Raw genomic sequence first — 20,931 nt, forward strand, 5'->3', positions numbered from 1 at the left:
ATGAAGACTGGAGGTCAGCCTGATGAACCAAACTACTCAGTAATCTCCTCCATGAAGACTGGAGGTCAGCCTGATGAACCAAACTACTCAGTAACCTCCTCCATGAAGACTGGAGGTCAGCCTGATGAACCAAACTACTCAGTAACCTCCTCCATGAAGACTGGAGGTCAGCCTGATGAACCAAACTACTCAGTAACCTCCTCCATGAAGACTGGAGGTCAGCCTGACGATCATATGCACTGATCAATTAATTTATACATGTTATCATTTGTAGGTATTGTTATCCGTTTTAACAAACCTTGTTTATTGTTTAACTTAGTGTTGTATATAGTTATTTTGTGGTGTGTTAGTTTTAAGCCCTTGTGCTTCCAACCACCTGCACACTGTTTTAAACTGCTTTGATCTGTATGGTTGTTTTTCACTTTGTTTTCTTTGGTGTAAATAAATTAAAACAAACTAACAAAACAGAGCCCTGACCTCAACCCCGTCGATCACCTTTGGGATGAATTGGAACGCCGACTGCGAGGCCAGGCCTAATCGCCCAACATCAGTGCCTAACATCAGTGCCCGACCTCACTAACGCTCTTGTGGCTGAATGGAAGCAAGTCCCCTCAGCAATGTTCCCACATCATGTGGTAAGGGTTTCCACTAGTGCGCAGGCTGTTATAGCAGCAAAGGGGGGACCAACTCCATATTAATGACTTCCCAGAAGAGTGGAGGCTGTTACAGCAGCAAAGGGGGGACCAACTCCATATTAATGACTTCCCAGAAGAGTGGAGGCTGTTATAGCAGCAAAGGGGGGACCAACTCCATATTAATGACTTAGCAGAAGAGTGGAGGCTGTTACAGCAGCAAAGGGGGGACCAACTCCATATTAATGACTTCCCAGAAGAGTGGAGGCTGTTATAGCAGCAAAGGGGGGACCAACTCCATATTAATGACTTAGCAGAAGAGTGGAGGCTGTTACAGCAGCAAAGGGGGGACCAACTCCATATTAATGCCCATAATTCTGCAATGAGATGTTCAACGAGCAGATGCCCAAATACTTTTGTTCATGTAGTGTACATGCATACCAAAAATAAATAAAAAAAGGAAACATTTTACAAATATATACGGAAGTTGAAAATCTACATTCAAAATGCATATTTATTAAAGAACATAACCAGGCACACAGGTTTAAGAAAAATACATATACATTAAAATAAAATAAAAACATTAAATGTCACAGGTCTTATACTGTACATATCAAACATATCATAGCAGACCTATCTGACATATCATATCAGACCTATCTGACACATCATATCAGACCTATCTGACACATCATATCAGACCTGTCTGACACATCATATCAAACATATCATATCAGACCTATCTGACATCATATCAGACCTGTCTGACATATCATATCAGACATATCATATCAGACCTATCTGACATCATATCAGACCTATCTGACACATCATATCAAACATATCATATCAGACCTATCATATCAGACCTATCTGACACATCATATCAAACATATCATATCAGACCTATCATATCAGACCTATCTGACACATCATATCAAACATATCATATCAGACCTATCTGACACATCATATCAAACATATCATATCAGACCTATCTGACATATCATATCAAACATATCATATCAGACCTATCTGACATATCATAGCAGACCTATCTGACATATCATAGCAGACCTATCTGACATATCATAGCAGACCTATCTGACATATCATAGCAGACCTATCTGACATATCATATCAGACCTATCTGACACATCATATCAGACCTATCATATCAGACCTATCTGACACATCATATCAGACCTATCATATCAGACCTATCTGACACATCATATCAAACATATCATATCAGACCTATCTGACATATCATATCAGACCTATCTGACATATCATATCAGACCTATCAGACCTATCATATCAGACCTATCTGACACATCATATCAGACCTATCATATCAGACCTGAAATATCATATCAGACCTATCTGACACATCATATCAGACCTATCAGACCTATCTGACACATCATATCAGACCTATCATATCAGACCTGAAATATCATATCAGACCTATCTGACACATCATATCAGACCTATCAGACCTATCTGACACATCATATCAGACCTATCATATCAGACCTATCTGACATATCATATCAGACCTATCTGACATATCATATCAGACCTATCTGACACATCATATCAGACCTATCTGACCTATCTGACACATCATATCAGACCTATCATATCAGACCTATCTGACATATCATATCAGACCTATCTGACATATCATATCAGACCTATCTGACATATCATATCAGACCTATCTGACACATCATATCAGACCTATCTGACACATCATATCAGACCTATCAGACCTATCTGACACATCATATCAGACCTATCAGACCTATCTGACACATCATATCAGACCTGAAATATCATATCAGACCTATCTGACATATCATAACAGACCTATCTGACATATCATATCAGACCTATCTGACATATCATATCAGACCTATCAGACACATCATATCAGACCTATCAGACCTATCTGACACATCCTATCAGACCTATCTGACACATCCTATCAGACCTATCATATCAGACATATCTGACATATCATATCAGCTTGACTGTGTCAAAGGCAGCTATGAGATTCAAGGCATGTTTGTATTTAACAAACCTTACTGATTGCACACAAGTACAAAGCTCTCTTTTAAAAATCTATAATAAGGGGGTAGTTTAAAAAAGATATACATGTGTATAAATAATTTGGCTAATACAAGTAAATTATTTTATTTATTTTTAGTTGAATTTTACCCCTTTTTCTCCCCAATTTTGTGGTATCCAATTGTTAGTAGCTACTATCTTGTCTCATCGCTACAACTCCCGTACGGGCTCGGGAGAGATGAAGGTTGAAAGTCATGCGTCCTCCGATACACAACCCAACCAAGCCGCACTGCTTCTTAACACAGCACGCATCCAACCCGGAAGCCAGCCGCACCAATGTGTCGGAAGAAACACCGTGCACCTGGCAACCTTGGTTAGCGTGCACTGCGCCCGGACCGCCACAGGAGTCGCTGGTGCGCGATGAGACAAGGACATCCCTACCGGCCAAACCCTCCCTAACCCGGACAACGCTGGCGCTGCAGTACAACGCCCTTAACCACTGCGCCACCCGGGAGGCCCTACAAGTATATTATTGAACAGGAAATTGAAATCATAATTTTGCAATAAACCAAATTTGACATCATTGTGTGTGAAATTGGCAATAATAAATAATGTTATTGATCACCCACAGTGAAAGGAAATCTGTTCAGTAGTTTCAACGTCATTCCCACAAAATGTACAGTCATTACAGTTTACATTGAATTTCAATCTTAAAAATGTATTTGATGGATAAATATCATTTAGAATTTTAAAATGGTTCCTCTTTGGCTTTGAGTTGTATAGGGAAAGACATTTTCTTGGTTTACAGATTCATCCAAATTTGACAGATGTAATTAAATTTGAACTGTTTTGGGGAAATTTCTTTGGAAATACCTGGTCTGACATGTTTATTGGTAACTCTTTATCCTGCAAACATCTGTCTGTGTTTGAATCTGGTCGGCAAGGAGAGACATCTGAATATAACAACATTCCCTTCACCAGCAACACTAGAAGGAATAGCATTTATTGACTGTACAATATTGCTTTTGGGTCGACAAGGAAAGTAATATTTTATAAAATCATTATAGCTGAAGATATTACCACTTTCATCTATTATATCTGTAACAGACCAAATGTATTTTTGTTCATAGATTCTTCACAGAATATGGTTGTGTTACGGTACTGACAAGATACATGTCTCTCCGGCATGGTGGGCTGTCTAGCTCCCGCCTATCCTTTCTTTGGATTGGTGGAAACATCTCATTATTGTAATACTTTTTTGAATATTCGATGAGGGTCGCTGACATCAACCGCCTGTATTCAATAGAGATTCTACAGTGCATTCAGAAAGTATTCAGACTCCTTAACTTTTTCCAAATATTGTTAGGTTACAGCCCTATTTCTAAAATTGATTAAATAATATGGGGTATCTCCCCTCAATCTACACACAATACCCCATAATGAAGGAAAAAACAGGGTTAGAAATTTTAGCAAATGTATTAAAAAAAATTAAAAACTGAAATATGACATTTACTTAAGTATTCAGACCCTTTAATCAGTACGTTGTTTAACCTCTCTTGGGTAGGGGGCAGTATTTTCACGTCCGGATGAAAAGCTCGCCCAAAGTAAACTGCCTGTTACTCAGGCCCAGAAGCTAGGATATGCATATAATTGGCAGATCTGGATAGAAAACACTAACGTTTTCAAAAACTGTTAAAATATGTATGTGAGTATAACAGAACTGATATGGCAGGCGAAACCCCGAGGACAACCCCCCCCCCCCCAAAAAAAACAACCTTTTATTATAAGGCCAAGTCCTCCCAGATTGCAGTCCCTAGGGTTTCCACTAGATGTTTATAATTGGCTCATTCATCCCCCTCCTCTCCCCTGTAACTATTCCCCAGGTCGTTGCTGCAAATGAGAACGTGTTCTCAGTCAACTTACCTGGTAAAATAACAGATAAATAAAAGAAAATAATGTTAACAGTCTTTAGAAAGAGTTTCATGCTGGTTTTTTGAAAAATGAGCCGGAAATTGTAGTTTTTCTAGGTTGCTCCTATTTTGGCTGTAGTGTTTCCAAGCGCGTGGAAGAGAGCGCGTTCTTTGGTATTTTTCTCCGGTAAAGACAATAACGATTCTCCGTCTTAAATGTTATCGTTTATTTACATATTAGGGTACCTAAGGTTTGATTATAAACATTGTTTGACTTGTTTGGAAAAGTTTATTAGTAACGTTTGGGATTCATTTTGTATGCATTTTGATGGGAGGGAAACTGGGTGGATTATTGACTGAAGCGCACCAGCTAAACTGAGTTTTTATGGATATAATGAAGGACATTTGTGATGTAACTGGGACCTTTTGGAGTGCCAACAGAATAAGATCATCAAAGGTAAGGCATTTTTTATATCGCTATTTCTGACTTTCGTGGCGCACCTGCCTGGTTGAAATATGTTTTTCATGTGTTTGTATGGTGAGGTGCTGTCCTCAGATAATCGCATGGTTTGCTTTTGCCGTAAAGCCTTTTTGAAATCTGACGGATTAATAAGAAGTTAAGCTTTTTTTAGATGTTTTACACTTGTCATTTTATGAAAGTTAAATATTTATAATTCTGTCGTTTGAATTTCACGCTCTGCAATTTCACCGGATGTTGGCCAGCGGGGACACCTTTGGCACCTTTGACCTTTAGCACCTTTGGCAGCGATTACAGCCTCCAGTCTTCTTGGGTATGACGCTACAAGCTTGACACACCTGCATTTGGGGAGTTTCTCCCATTCTTCTCTGCAGATCCTCTCAAACTGTCAGGTTGAACGGGGAGGGTCGCTGCACAGCTATTTTCAGGTCTCTCCAGAGATGTCGATCAGGTTCAAATCTGGACACTGGCTGGGCCACTCAAGGACATTCAGAGTCCTGAATCCACTCCTAAATTGTCTTGGCTGTGTACTTAGGGTTGTTGTTCTGTTGGAAGGTGAACCTTCGCCCCAGTCTGAGCGCTCTGGAGCAGGATTTCATCAAGGATCTTGCTGTACTTTGCTCCGTTCATCTATGCCTCGATTCTGACTAGTCTCCCAGTCCCTGAAAAACATCCCCACAGCATGATGCTGCCACCGCCATGCTTCACCGTAGGGATGGTGCCAGGTTTCCTCCAGACGTGACATTCAGGCCAAAGGGTTCAACCGTGGTTTCATCAGACCAGAGAATCTTGTTTCTCATGGTCTGAGAGTCCTTTAGGTGTCTTTTGGCAAACTCCAAGCAGGCTGTCATGTGGCAATGGCATCCGTTTGGATGAATGGCATCCGTTTGGCTACTCTACCATAAAAGCTTGAGTGCTGCAGAGATGGTTGTCCTTCTGGAAGGTTCTCCCATCTCCACAGAGGAACTCTGGAGCTCTGTCAGAGTGACCATCGGGTTCTTGGTCAGCTCCCTGACCAAGGCCCTTCTCCCCCGATTGCTCAGTTTGGCCGGGCGGCCACCTCTAGAAAGAGTCTTGGTGGTTCCAAACTTCTTCCATTTAACAATGATGGTGACCACTGTGTTCTTGGGGACCTTCAATGCTGCAGCCATTTTTAGGTACCCATGCCCAGATCTGTGCCTCGACGCTCTACAGACAATTCCTTCAACCTCACGGCTTGATTTTTGCTCTGACGTGCACTGTCATCTGTGGGACCTGATATAAACAGGTGTGTAACCTTTCCAAATCATGTCCAATCAATTGAATTTACCACAGGTGGATTCCAATCAATTTGTAGAAACATCTCAAGGACGATCAATGGAAATAGGATGCACCTGAGCTCAATTTCATAGTCTCATAGTAAAGGGTCTGATTACTGGTTCTTATTAAGGTATCATGGTTTTATTTTTAATACAATTGCTAAAATGTCTAAAAATCTGTTTTTGTTTTGTCATTATGGGGTATTGGGTGTAGATTGCGTCTTGGAAATTATTTTACATAGGGACACTCGAAGTCAATCTTAAATGAATCATTGTTTATTGTCAGCGCCCTGGAGAGGTTCTAACCAACTCAATGACCCATAGTACACATGTCAATCAGGAGCTCTGCTGGGGCAGTCCCAACAGTTGTCTTATAGACGGCTATACACAGACAAGTTATATTGCATGATTTGTCATAATTAATTCATCATTATCGTTTTGTTTCATTTATGTGACTGACCAACACTCGTTCACAACATGTGACAGACCAATACCGCTCAAGGCTTCTTCTCTCGAAGCTGAGACCTTGAAAGTGAGATATCTTTTGTTCTCAAAACAAGGTTCTGGGCGTACTGCCAAATTGCAGATACTGACAAGTGAGGATTCCTTCAATCAGTCACTTGCATGAACACAGAAATGAGTTATTAGAAAAGCTCAAGTATAACATTTCCATCACAATTGATTGGGCGAAAATGTAATCGATTTTAGAATAAAGCTGTAACGTAACAAAATGTGGAAAAAGTCAAGGGGTCTGAATACTTTCTGAAAGTATGCTACTAGCCTCATGCCATGAATATGCATAGCCATCTGGAGATAACTCTGTGTTATAAAGTGTTTTTTCTAGAAGTTTCTGGGATGTTACATGTCCTACTTACATCAGTACACTCGTAACTTCAGCTTTAGAACTTCTATTAGATCAAATAAACATCAAATAAGACAGATCTTTTTTTTGTTGACGAAATTCGACCTCTCAACAAAAACTCCTTGCTTGGTGGGCGATATGGCAACAAAAACTCCTTGCTTGGTGGGCGATATGGCAACAAAAACTCCTTGCTTGGTGGGCGATATGGCAACAAAAACTCCTTGCTTGGTGGGCGATATGGCAACAAAAACTCCTTGCTTGGTGGGCGAAATGGCAACAAAAACTCCTTGCTTGGTGGGCGATATGGCAACAAAAACTCCTTGCTTGGTGGGCGATATGGCAACAAAAACTCCTTGCTTGGTGGGCGATATGGCAACAAAAACTCCTTGCTTGGTGGGCGAAATGGCAACAAAAACTCCTTGCTTGGTGGGCGATATGGCAACAAAAACTCCTTGCTTGGTGGGCGATATGGCAACAAAAACTCCTTGCTTGGTGGGCGATATGGCAACAAAAACTCCTTGCTTGGTGGGCGAAATGGCAACAAAAACTCCTTGCTTGGTGGGCGATATGGCAACAAAAACTCCTTGCTTGGTGGGCGATATGGCAACAAAAACTCCTTGCTTGGTGGGCGATATGGCAACAAAAACTCCTTGCTTGGTGGGCGATATGGCAACAAAAACTCCTTGCTTGGTGGGCGATATGGCAACAAAAACTCCTTGCTTGGTGGGCGAAATGGCAACAAAAACTCCTTGCTTGGTGGGCGATATGGCAACAAAAACTCCTTGTTTGGTGGGCGATATGGCAACAAAAACTCCTTGCTTGGTGGGCGAAATGGCAACAAAAACTCCTTGCTTGGTGGGCGATATGGCAACAAAAACTCCTTGTTTGGTGGGCGATATGGCAACAAAAACTCCTTGCTTGGTGGGCGATATGGCAACAAAAACTCCTTGCTTGGTGGGCGAAATGGCAACAAAAACTCCTTGCTTGGTGGGCGAAATGGCAACAAAAACTCCTTGCTTGGTGGGCGAAATGGCAACAAAAACTCCTTGCTTGGTGGGCGAAATGGCAACAAAAACTCCTTGCTTGGTGGGCGAAATGGCAACAAAAACTCCTTGCTTGGTGGGCGATATGGCAACAAAAACTCCTTGCTTGGTGGGCGATATGGCAACAAAAACTCCTTGCTTGGTGGGCGATATGGCAACAAAAACTCCTTGCTTGGTGGGCGAAATGGCAACAAAAACTCCTTGCTTGGTGGGCGATATGGCAACAAAAACTCCTTGCTTGGTGGGCGAAATGGCAACAAAAACTCCTTGCTTGGTGGGCGAAATGGCAACAAAAACTCCTTGCTTGGTGGGCGATATGGCAACAAAAACTCCTTGCTTGGTGGGCGATATGGCAACAAAAACTCCTTGCTTGGTGGGCGATATGGCAACAAAAACTCCTTGCTTGGTGGGCGAAATGGCAACAAAAAAACACCACACGACAGTTTTTCAGTTGGGCCTCGCTCTTCCTCTTCGATACAATTCTACAAGATTTGATTTTATTGTCCTCGTGTGAACAGAACTTCTCACAGCCATTGGCCACTTGAAATGTAGACAAGGACACTGTTCTTTGGTTAAGGTACAATGCTTTAGAAAAATGTAAAAAGCTTTATACTAGACATTTGAAATTCACGACATTGTTCCTCCATTTTATTATAGTCACATTGCATATTTCATAAGTCGCTCCAATTCTTTTACATCCTTGACGAGGAGTGGACCAGGACACACGTCATGGAGAAGGGGGAGGAAAGAGCCCTCAGAAAGAGTCAGTAAACAGGTCTCTGGACCAATCACACGCTTCATTCTCCTCGTGGAGGGAGGGGCTAACAGACCTGCTGTCTTCGAGCTGCTGGTTGGCTAAACCCTCTGTCTGTCCCTCTCTCAGTGTCTGGTGAATATGTGTAGATCTCCTGTTCTCTCTCTCTCCCCCTGTGGTTCTCCCTCTGTTCTCTCTCTCTCCCCCTGTGGTTCTACCTCTGTTCTCTCTCTCTCCCCCAGCCTGCTGTTTGTCTGTCCTTCTGGAGCACCAGGGTCTTTGAGTGGGAGAGATCACCATGTCGTCATCACACAGTCTCATACTACCGGGCCTTCTCCCTCCAGGTGTTCTCTTCAGAACTCTTCTCGTGAACCTCTGACACTGCAGAGCTAGTATATTATCTCTGGGTCTCTTGGTGTGTGTGAGTCCTTTAGGTGTGTGTCGCCGGGCTTTGACCTGCAGTGTATGTGGTGGAGCAGTTTTCCTGATGATGGGGGTGGACTGGGACAAAGGGACACAGTCACAACACTCTGAAGGTGTGTCCATGGTGGGTGTGTGTGTGTCCGTGCGGGGTGTGTGTGTGTCCGTGCATGGTGTGTGTGTGTCCGTGCGGGGTGTGTGTGAGTCCGTGCGGGGTGTGTGTGTGTCCGTGCGGGGTGTGTGTGTGTCTGTGCGGGGTGTGTGTGTGTCCGGGCCGGGTGTGTGTGTGTCCGTACGGGGTGTGTGTGAGTCCGTGCTGGTCTGAGAGCAGTGGAAGAGGTCTGCTGAACAGTTATACTCCCCCAGGTCAGCTGTGTGTCGGTGCGGGGTGTGTGTGTGTCGGTGGTCTGCTGAACAGTTATATTCCCCCAGGTCAGCTGTGTGTCCGGGTAACCGAGGGCTGAGACCTCCATGCTGTCCAACATTAGTAATGTCCAGTAGACTTCTGTGTGATGTGGGGCTCGACTCTGTGTCTGTCAGAGTAGTGGATACGTTTTTCCCCACAGGGCTGGTCTGGGCATGATGGTCAGTTGGTGTCTGTGTATCTGCAGGATCACAGATAAACTCCCCCAGACACTCAGAGAAGGGCAGGTCTTCCCAGGCCACAAAGTCAGATCGACAGGTTTGTTCACACACTGACCTGTACTCCTCCTCCATGTCTGAAACACTCCTCTTCCTGAGGCTGGACGGCACAGTCCGTATATATCCACACTGTGTTGGAGCGGTCCACGTGAGAGAGGCAGGGGGGTGAACAAGGGAGTCAGAGCCTTCACAGAAAGAGGACAGAACATCCCAGTAGCTGTTCCTACTGTGTCCCCCCTCCCCCTGGCTACTGTTCCTACTGTGTCCCCCCTCACCCTGGCTACTGTTCCTACTGTGTCCCCCCTCCCCCTGGCTACTGTGTCCCCCCTCCCCCTGGCTACTGTTCCTACTGTGTCCCCCCTCACCCTGGCTACTGTTCCTACTGTGTCCCCCCTCACCCTGGCTACTGTTCCTACTGTGTCCCCCCTCACCCTGGCTACTGTTCCTACTGTGTCCCCCCTCACCCTGGCTACTGTTCCTACTGTGTCCCCCCTCACCCTGGCTACTGTTCCTACTGTGTCCCCCCTCACCCTGGCTACTGTTCCTACTGTGTCCCCCCTCACCCTGGCTACTGTTCCTACTGTGTCCCCCCTCCCTCTGACTACTGTTCCTACTGTGTCCCCCCTCCCCATGACTCAGGCCTTTATCCTCCCCCCCCCCCATATCTTCCTCCTGTTCTGCAGACGATGTGATCACCCCCGGAGACTGTTGCCAGGGTGCCTTGTGTATGTTGGTCGGAGTTGGGGTGAGGGTTAAGGTGCAATGCAGTGACATGGATCGGCCACAGGAGGGCAGTGTAGAGTCAAAGCTGTGGAGAGGAGAAGGGTGGAGCAGAAGAGGAGCTGTACTGGTGTCAGCGCTAGGCTGAGGAGCTGGTCTAGGATCAGTTCTACACACAGAGGCCTGTTGTAGGAGGCTCTTGGAGGCTGGTCTAGGATCAGTTGTCCAGTCAGCGCAGAGAGCAGCTTGCTGTAGGAGGGTTCTGTAGTAACTGACTACAGAGCAGCCTGGAACAGAGGCCATGGGCAGAGAGATCTGACTGGCGATGAACTGGCCTGCCTCTCTCCTGTAGGGGTGGGGGCCAGATATCTGCACCAGAGACATCACAACATAGCTGGATGGAATGACAATTTCCAATCATACCACTTGGGAAACACTGGCATCATTCTGTAATAGTTGATATAATGTAGAAACAGACTACTTGGGAAACACTGGCATCATTCTGTAATAGTTGATATAATGTAGTAACAGACAAGTGGTTTCCTTTCTCATGAAGCGGTTGAGATTATAAACCAGAACGATTAATTAACGTTGTACCTTGATCCCAAAAACAAAATGTCTTCCAATGAAGCAGTCCTCTACGGCCTTAACCAGCAGCCTGCTTCGACACCCTGACCTCTGACCTTCACTTCCCACTGGACCGGAAGACTCCTCCACCAGCCTGGACACACAAAACCACTTTGTTTATCCATGTTGCCATTCTCATACAAACACAATCTTTTCATTCAACACACCGTAACCCTGTGGACTACACAGGAACTAAGTTCACCGTAACCCCGTGGACTACACAGGAACTAAGTTCACCGTAACCCTGTGGACTACACAGGAACTAAGTTCACCGTAACCCTGTGGACTACACAGGAACTAAGTTCACCGTAACCCTGTGGACTACACAGGAACTAAGTTCACCGTAACCCTGTGGACTACACAGGAACTAAGTTCACCGTAACCCTGTGGACTACACAGGAACTAAGTTCACCGTAACCCTGTGGACTACACAGGAACTAAGATCCGCAAGCTCATGTCTTAAAAATATTGCAGAGTTCCTGGAAAAAAAAGTATTGTGCATTTGGAAAGTATTCAGACCCCTTCCCCATTTCAACATTTTGTTAAGTTACAGCCTTATTCTCTTTTTCCACTTAATCTACACACAATACCTCATAATGACAAAGAGAAAACAGGTTTTTAAAAATGTTTACAAATGTACAAAAAATAAACAGAAATACCTTATTTACATAAGTAATCAGACCCTTTACTATGAGACTATGAAATTGAGCTCAGGTGCATCCTGTTTCCATTGATCATCCTTGAGATGTTTCTACAACTTGATTGGAGTCCACCTGTGGTAAATTCAAATGACTGGACATGATTTGGAAAGGCACACACCTGTCTATATAAGGTCACACAGTTGACCGTGCATGCCAGAGCAAAAGCCAAGCCATGAGGTCGAAGGAATTGTCCATAGAGCTTCGAGACAGGAAGGTTGAAGGTCCCCAAGAACACAGTGGCCTCTAATCTAAAGTGGAAAAAGTTTGGAACCACCAAGACTCTCCCTAGAGCTGACTGCCCAGCAAAACTGAGCGGTCAGGGGAGAAGGGCCTTGGTGAGGGAGGTGACCAAGAACCTGATGGTCACTCTGACAGGGCTCCAGAGTTCCTCAGTGGAGATGAGAGAGCCTTCCAGAAGGACAACCATCTCTGCAACACTCCACCAATCAGGCCCTTATGGTAGAGTGGCCAGATGGAAGCCACTCCTCAATAAAAGGCACATGGCAGCCCACTTGGAGTTTGCCAAAAGGCAAAAGAGAAACAAGATTCTCTGCTCTGATGAAACCAAGATTTAACTCTTTGGTCTGAATGCCAAGCGTTACGTCTGAAGGAAACCTGGCACCATCCCTACGGTGAAGCATGGTGGTGGCAGCATCAGTCTGTGGGGATGTTTTTCAGGGACTGGGAGACTAGTCAGGATCAAGGGAAAGATGAACTGAGCAAAGTACAGAGAGATCCTTGATGAAAACATACTCCTGATCGCTCAGGACCTCAGACTGGGGCGAAGGTTCACCTTCCAACAGGACACAGTCAAGACAAAGCAGGAGCGGCTTCGGGACAAGTCTCAGTGTCCTTGAGTGGCCCAGCCAGAGCCCGGACTTGAACCCAATCGAACATCTCTGAAGAGACCTGAAAATAGCTGTGCATCAACAGTCCCCATCCAACCTGACAGAGCTTGAGAGGATCTGCAGAGAAGAATGGGAGAAACTCCCCAAATACAGGTGTGCCAAACATGTAGCATCATATCCAAGAAGACTGGAGGCTGTAATCACTGCTTATGTAAATGTGATATTTCAGTTTTTATATATATAAACACATTTGTAAACATGTCTAAAAAACTGTTTTTGCTTTGTCATTATGTGGAATTGTGTGTAGAGGGGAAAAAACAATGTAATCCATTTTAGAAATAGGGCTGTAACCTAACAAAATGTAGAAAAAGTCAATGAGTCTGAATACTTTCTGAATGCACTGTAGAATCTCTATTGAATACAGGCGGTTGATGTCAGCGACCCTCATCGAATATTCAAAAAAGTATTACAATAATGAGATGTTTCCACCAATCCAAAGAAAGGATAGGCGGGAGCTAAACAGCCCACCAGTCCACCAATAAGGCTGTACCTGTGAAGGTGGGTGGATGGGGAAGGGGTGTGTTATCTGTAAAGGTGGGTGGATGGGGCAGGAGTGTGTTACCTGTGAAGGTCGGTGGCAGGGGCTCCAAAGAGGGGGTTGAGACAGCTCCCAAACACAGTCACCCCAAATATGGTGTTGTCTCTGGTGACCCTTAGAGCCAGGCGGTACCTGTAGTCCAGGTGTGGTTCCAGACAACTGTAGCAAGACCTGGAGCAGTGCCATCTAGAGGACAACAACAACACTACAGTCTGACAGACAGCACCAACATGCGGTTAAACACACCTCAGCTCTCTAGATAAAGGGTTGACCACATGTTGATAACATGTGACTAACAGTGCAGTTCTACATTGTGAGGGGTTAAGTGTCTTGATCGAGGGCCCAACAGCAGGAGACGGTAGGTCGACATGGAATCAGACAGCAGCCTTCCAGTGTCAGTAATGCTTTACTCTTCCACGTAGGTGTAACAAGTGTTGAATTCCATGAATAACGACAGAAAGTCTTTATAGATCCCATGCCTGAAATTACTGGACATTCCTTTTGTTGTTAGTGCCCTTTTTAATGTTGCACACTTTCCTCTCCTTCTGCATCCCCCCTCCTAAACATCCCCTTCTCCTTCTGCATCCCCCCTCCTAAACACCCCATTCTCCTTCTGCATCCCCCCTCCTAAACACCCTCTTCTCCTTCTGCATCCCCCCTCCTAAACACCCCCTTCTCCATTCCCCCTCCTAAACACCCCATTCTCCTTCTGCATCCCCCCTCCTAAACACCCCATTCTCCTTCTGCATTCCCCCTGCTCTCCTTCTGCATCCCCCCTCCTAAACACCCCCTGCTCTCCTTCTACATTCCCCCTCCTAAACACCCCATTCTCCTTCTGCATTCCCCCTCCTAAACATCCCCTGCTCTCCTTCTACATTCCCCCTCCTAAACACCCCATTCTCCTTCTGCATTCCCCCTCCTAAACACCCCATTCTCCTTCTGCATTCCCCCTCCTAAACATCCCCTGCTCTCCTTCTGCATCCCCACTCCTAAACACCCCCTGCTCTCCTTCTGCATCCCCCTCCTAAACACCCCATTCTCCTTCTGCATCCCCCCTCCTAAACACCCCCTTCTCCATTCCCCCTCCTAAACACCCCCTTCTCCTTCTGCATTCCCCGTCCTAAACATCCCCTGCTCTCCTTCTACATTCCCCCTCCTAAACACCCCATTCTCCTTCTGCATCCCCCCTCCTAAACATCCCCTGCTCTCCTTCTACATTCCCCCTCCTAAACATCCCATTCTCCTTCTGCATTCCCCCTCCTAAAACACCCCATTCTCCTTCTGCATTCCCCCTCCTAAACATCCCCTGCTCTCCTTCTGCATTCCCCCTCCTAAACATCCCCTGCTCTCCTTCTACATTCCCCCTCCTAAACACCCCATTCTCCTTCTGCATCCCCCCTCCTAAACATCCCCTGCTCTCCTTCTACATTCCCCCTCCTAAACATCCCATTCTCCTTCTGCATTCCCCCTCCTAAAACACCCCATTCTCCTTCTGCATCCCCACTCCTAAACACCCCCTGCTCTCCTTCTGCATCCCCCCTCCTAAACACCCCATTCTCCCTCCTAAACATCCCCTGCTCTCCTTCTACATTCCCCCTCCTAAACATCCCCTGCTCTCCTTCTACATTCCCCCTCCTAAACATCCCCTGCTCTCCTTCTGCATCCCCCCTCCTAAACACCCCCTGCTCTCCTTCTGCATCCCCCCTCCTAAACACCCCATTCTCCTTCTGCATCCCCCTCCTAAACACCCCATTCTCCTTCTGCATTCCCCTCCTAAACATCCCCTGCTCTCCTTCTGCATTCCCCCTCCTAAACATCCCCTGCTCTCCTTCTACATTCCCCCTCCTAAACATCCCCTGCTCTCCTTCTACATTCCCCCTCCTAAACATCCCCTGCTCTCCTTCTGCATCCCCCCTCCTAAACACCCCCTGCTCTCCTTCTGCATCCCCCCTCCTAAACACCCCATTCTCCTTCTGCATCCCCCTCCTAAACACCCCATTCTCCTTCTGCATTCCCCTCCTAAACATCCCCTGCTCTCCTTCTGCATTCCCCCTCCTAAACATCCCCTGCACCGTTTCGCAAGTGATCATAGCGATGATAATTGACGTTTCCAAACGTTAAAACACAGCTTCGGGATTGTATTTCCCACAGAGCCAGTAGTTGGAGAATTAAGCCAAGGGCTTTTCGATAACTAGTGTGTCTCTTACCTGGCCGTGTCCGTCTGTTGCATCCTGGAGAAGCATCCTCTGCAACAGGGGTATAACACACACGAGTCCTGAAGAGACAACACAACACAGTCCACCAGAGCCCTTCTCACTGACATTAGCGGACTGCTTCTCCAGAAATACGTAACTTATCTAAATGTGTATGACTAGCAGCTAACTAGTTACCGGTAGCTAGCAAACCTACGATTAAGTGTGCTTGGTTGATCTTTCTTGCCTCTCTCGACAGCTATAGCCTTCGTATATAAAACATGTACAATATCTACGATATTTTTGTTAATTTACTCAAATTCATAGCAGGCATTTAAGAGCACCGTGTCCGACCGCCAATCTTTTAAACAGTGACGTCCGGTTTGATACCGTAGCTCCAACGCATGCGTCGAAATCGGGTTATATTCTTCTTCTTTGGTAGAATGGCGTTCGCAACAATTAAATGTGCCTTCCGCCACCTACTGTGCGGGTGGATAAAAATGTTTTTTTTTTTAAACGAAAACATTTGGGTAAAAATACAGTATATAAAATATTATACAAACTACTACTAACAAAAACAAATTTAAAAAAAAAATCGACCTGCTTTTCTGTAAAAAAAACAACTTATTCTAATCAGTTCCCAACACAGGCTCTGAATCCTCCTGGCAGGGCGACAAAAGTCCTTGTAGTGCTTTTGCCGTGAAGTCTTGAAGTTCTGATATCCAGCTTCTTGGACTTCTTAGACAGTTGTGCTGTACAATTAATCACGGTGGTTCTAAATGCCACAAAATCCCCCTTCTTCACAATGAGTGTATCCAGATCACCCGATTGATTTAAAACACTAGCAACTGGTTGCTATGCATCCACTGCCATATGCCTCTTGCCCCTTCGACTCTCTTCATCACCTCCACATAGGAGATCTGCTGCGTGGCCCTGATCCTTGACATCTCGACCTCCTTCACCCTAACAGGGCACTCAAGGAAGTCCAGAGTATGATCCCCACCACAGTTACAACATTTTCCATTCAGATTCTTCAATATCATATGTCTCCTGTCTGCAAACATTTGTCACCTGACCACATCCTTTACAATTAAAAACAAAACTTGGGGTAAACCCTTGAAGTACATGTTTTTGATACTTCTTATCATCCACCAGCAACCTCTGTTGAGGGGAATAGAGATCCAAGGAAATCAATTGAAAACCAGTTACTAATGGGTAAAAATGGTCCAGAACCTGAGCCGATAAGCCACGCCCAGTGGTTCGTATGTAGTCGTTTTTAAAAAAAAGAGTCAGAGTGAATTGTTTGGATACATTTTAGTCCCATTGCTAAGTACGCCTATCGCATGCAGTGTCCTCTCATACATCCTCCAACAAGATAAGACAGCTAGGAATCAACCCAGATGCGTCCAATTAAATGTCTCCAAAGAGTATTCCACCAGGATTGACCATACTATTGGCTCTCATAAGGTTTCTGGTTAGATTACCCTCATGAGAAATACACGCCCTCAGTAGTAGGTCCATCTAGGGCCTTAGTCTAGGACCCTTATGTTTAGGGGTAGTAAGTATGCCTCTAAGTTACATTATGTCTCCTCTGCTATTGAATGTCCTAAATATCTCTTTCATCCACTGCCTTTTGCAATTGGAAATAACAAGATAGAACCTGTCTTGAATAATTTGATACCTGTAACCAAACCCCAACTTTGTCTTTGTGGAAGAGGTAGTAAACTCAGCAAAAAAAGAAACGTCCATTTTCAGGACCCTGTCTTTCAAAGATAATTGGTAAAAATCCAAATAACTTAACAGATCTTCATTGTAAAGGGGTTAAACACTGTCCCATGCTTGTTCAATGAACCATAAACACTTAATGAACATGCACCTGTGGAATGGTCGTTAAGACACTAACAGCTTACAGACGGTAGACAATTAAGGTCACAGTTATGAAAACTTAGGACACTAAAGAGACCTTTCTACTGACTCTGAAAAACACCAAAAGATAGATGCCCAGGGTCCCTGCTCATCTGCCTGAACGTGCCTTACGCATGCTGCAAGGAGGCATGAGGACTGCAGATGTGGCCAGGGCAATAAATTGCAATGTCCGTACTGTGAGACGCCTAAGACAGCACTACAGGGAGACAAGACGGACAGCAGATCATCCTCGCAGTGGCAGACCACGTGTAACAACACCTGCACAGGATCGGTACGACCGAACATCACACCTGCGGGACAGGTACAGGATGGCAACAACAACTACCCGAGTTACACCAGGAACGCACAATCCCAGACTGGCCTAGGCCTGCTCAGACTGTACGCAATAGGCTGAGAGAGGCTGGACTGAGGGCTTGTAGGCCTGTTGTAAGGCAGATCCTCACCAGACATCACTGGCAACAACGTCGCCTATGGGCACAAACCAACCAACGCCTGACCAGGCAGGACTGGCAAAAACTGCTCCTCACTGACGAGTTGCGGTTTTGTCAGGGGTGATGGTTGGATTTGCGTTTATCGTCGAAGCATTGAGCATTGAGAGTTACACCGATTTGGAGGTGGAGGGTCCATCATGGTCTGGGGCGGTGTGTCACAGCATCATTGGACTGAGCTTGTAGTCATTGCAGGCAATCTCAACGCTGTGTGTTACAGGGAAGACATCCTCCTCCCTCATGTGGTACCCTTCCTGCAGGCTCATCCTGACATGACCCTCCAGCATGACAACGTCACCAGCCATACTGCTCGTTCTTGTGAGTGATTTCCTGCAAGACAGGAATGTCAGTGTTCTGCCATGGCCAGCGAAGAGCCCAGATCTCATTGAGCATGTCTGGGACCTGTTGGATTGGAGGGTGAGGGCTAGGACCATTCTCCCCAGAAATGTCTGGGAACTTGCAGGTGCCTTGGTGGAAGACTGGGGTAACATCTCACAGCAAGAACTGCCAAATCTGGTGCAGTCCATGAGGAGGAGATGCACTGCAGTACTTAATGCAGCTGGTGGCCACACCAGATACTGACTGTTACTTTTGATGTTGACCCCCCTTTTTGTTCAGGGACACATTATGCCATTTCTGTTAGTCACATGTCTGTGGAACTTGTTCAGTTTATGTTTCAGTTGTTGAAACTTGTTATGTTCATACAAATATTTACACATAAGTTTGCTGAAAATAAACACATTTGACAGTGAGAAGACATTTCTTTTTTTGCTGAGTTTATTACCATGGGCCTTTTCAGACAGCTGTAGGAGTTACGCGGGTGTGCCACCAACTACCACACTCTCCCTTCATATGAATCATTAACCTTCTCTGACTCTATGACTGGAATACCCAGATCCATTATAGGGTCTGGATTGGAGGCTCCTAATGGGCTTGTGTGGGTTTGCAGTGAAAATGGCTACCTACAATTGCCTAATGGGTGGGATGGTTGCTGTTATTTAGGCCAAACTCAAATTCAAGTCGCAACCCCTTGCTGACCTATTGGAGGCTAAGCGGTAATGCTAAGTAAACCGTCCGTGTCTGTAGATTAATCTGTTTTTCTTTTTTTTGTCAGGTTCTTTTGCGTGGTAGTCGGATCTTTCCATGATGGAGAATATTGTTCCCCCATAGTGTAAAGCTGTTAGTACTCGTCAATTTCTCTCAGGATCTCCTTAGTATCCAGGTTGGCTCTTTACTGCAACCAGTTGTTTTTCAAAAATTGTAACAATGTGTCTTTTCATTTTTGTGTGTTTTTCTTTTTGAATTTTACCCCCTTTTTTCTCCCCAATTTCGTGGCATCCAATTGTTTTAGTAGCTACTATCTTGACTCATCGCTACAACTCCCGTACGGGCTCGGGAGAGACAAAGGTTGAAAGTCATGCGTCCTCCGATACACAACCCAACCACGCCGCACTGCTTCTTAACACAGCGCGCATCCAACCTGGAAGCCAGCCGCACCAATGTGTTGGAGGAAACACTGTGCACTTGGCAACCTTGGTTAGCTGACTAATAGCTGACTAATACAACTCACATTGCACTTAAAAAACTTCAGAATATCAATCTTCAATCGTTTGGCCGATGGTTTCATTGTTTGATTCAGGTCTAGTTTAATTGAGGCAAAAAGTATAGCTAATGCAAGCCAACCTTTGGCCAGCGGTACATCAACTGGCGAAAGCTTGCTAAGTTCATTTACATCTGAAACGTGACAAAACAAAGGCTACAAGACATGTCCAGACAAACACCGGCTGTTAGATAATAATAATAGCCACCTCATATCGCTATCTGACAGATAACTAGAGGCTAGCGCTGACCTGGCTGTGGTAGCTTCTCACTAGCGGAGCTTATTCATTCACCTCAGTCGAGAAGGGATAGAACACTAGATAACTCTACAATAGTAGCTCAGCTACATGTCCCCCCGTCACCAGTGAAAGTTGCACCCCTGCACACATGTACACATGGATTTTGTGTTATAGATATGTGGCAGTAGAGTACTGGCCTGAGGGCACAAATTTAATGTGTTGTAGATATGTGGTAGTAGAGTAGAGGCCTGAGGACACACACTTAATGTATTGTAGATATGTGGTAGTAGAGTAGAGGCCTGAGGGCACACACTTAATGTGTAGTAGATATGTGGTAGTAGAGTAGAGGCCTGAGGACACACACTTAATGTATTGTAGATATGTGGTAGTAGAGTAGGGGCCTGAGGACACACACTTAATGTGTTATAGATATGTGGTCGTAGAGTAGAGGCCTGAGGGCACACACTTAATGTGTTGTAGATATGTGGTAGTAGAGTAGAGGCCTGAGGGAACACACTTAATGTGTTGTAGATATGTGGTAGTAGAGTAGAGGCCTGAGGGAACACACTTAATGTGTTGTAGATATGTGGTAGTAGAGTAGTGGTCTGAGGGAACACACTTAATGTATTGTAGATATGTGGTAGTAGAGTAGTGGTCTGAGGGAACACACTTAATGTGTTGTAGATATGTGGTAGTAGAGTAGTGGTCTGAGGGAACACACTTAATGTGTTGTAGATATGTGGTAGTAGAGTAGTGGTCTGAGGGAACACACTTAATGTGTTGTAGATATGTGGTAGTAGAGTAGTGGTCTGAGGGAACACACTTAATGTGTTGTAGATATGTGGTAGTAGAGTAGAGGCCTGAGGGAACACACTTAA

The 20,931-nt window shown here is 45.1% G+C and overlaps 1 protein-coding gene across 2 annotated transcripts; it reads right to left on the reverse strand.

Moving 5' to 3' along the window:
• Positions 1-8,609: 8,609 nt before the first annotated feature.
• ddias (DNA damage-induced apoptosis suppressor) lies at positions 8,610-16,204 on the reverse strand. Of its 2 annotated transcripts, XM_020475609.2 has the most exons (5): positions 16,019-16,204; positions 15,817-15,884; positions 13,634-13,795; positions 11,433-11,556; positions 8,610-11,204 (listed from the first exon to the last, which is right to left on the reverse strand). In XM_020475609.2, exons 2-5 carry the CDS (start codon positions 15,837-15,839, stop codon positions 9,054-9,056), a joined length of 2,460 nt encoding a protein of 819 aa, XP_020331198.2. In that variant the 5' UTR covers positions 15,840-15,884; positions 16,019-16,204; the 3' UTR covers positions 8,610-9,053. The 2 variants fall into 2 exon arrangements, with proteins under 2 accessions (XP_020331198.2, XP_031664655.1); XM_031808795.1 differs by having other exon boundaries at positions 15,817-16,204.
• Positions 16,205-20,931: the final 4,727 nt, after the last annotated feature.

Source organism: Oncorhynchus kisutch, linkage group LG29 (assembly GCF_002021735.2).
Source record: "Oncorhynchus kisutch isolate 150728-3 linkage group LG29, Okis_V2, whole genome shotgun sequence".
Lineage (NCBI taxonomy): Eukaryota > Metazoa > Chordata > Actinopteri > Salmoniformes > Salmonidae > Oncorhynchus > Oncorhynchus kisutch.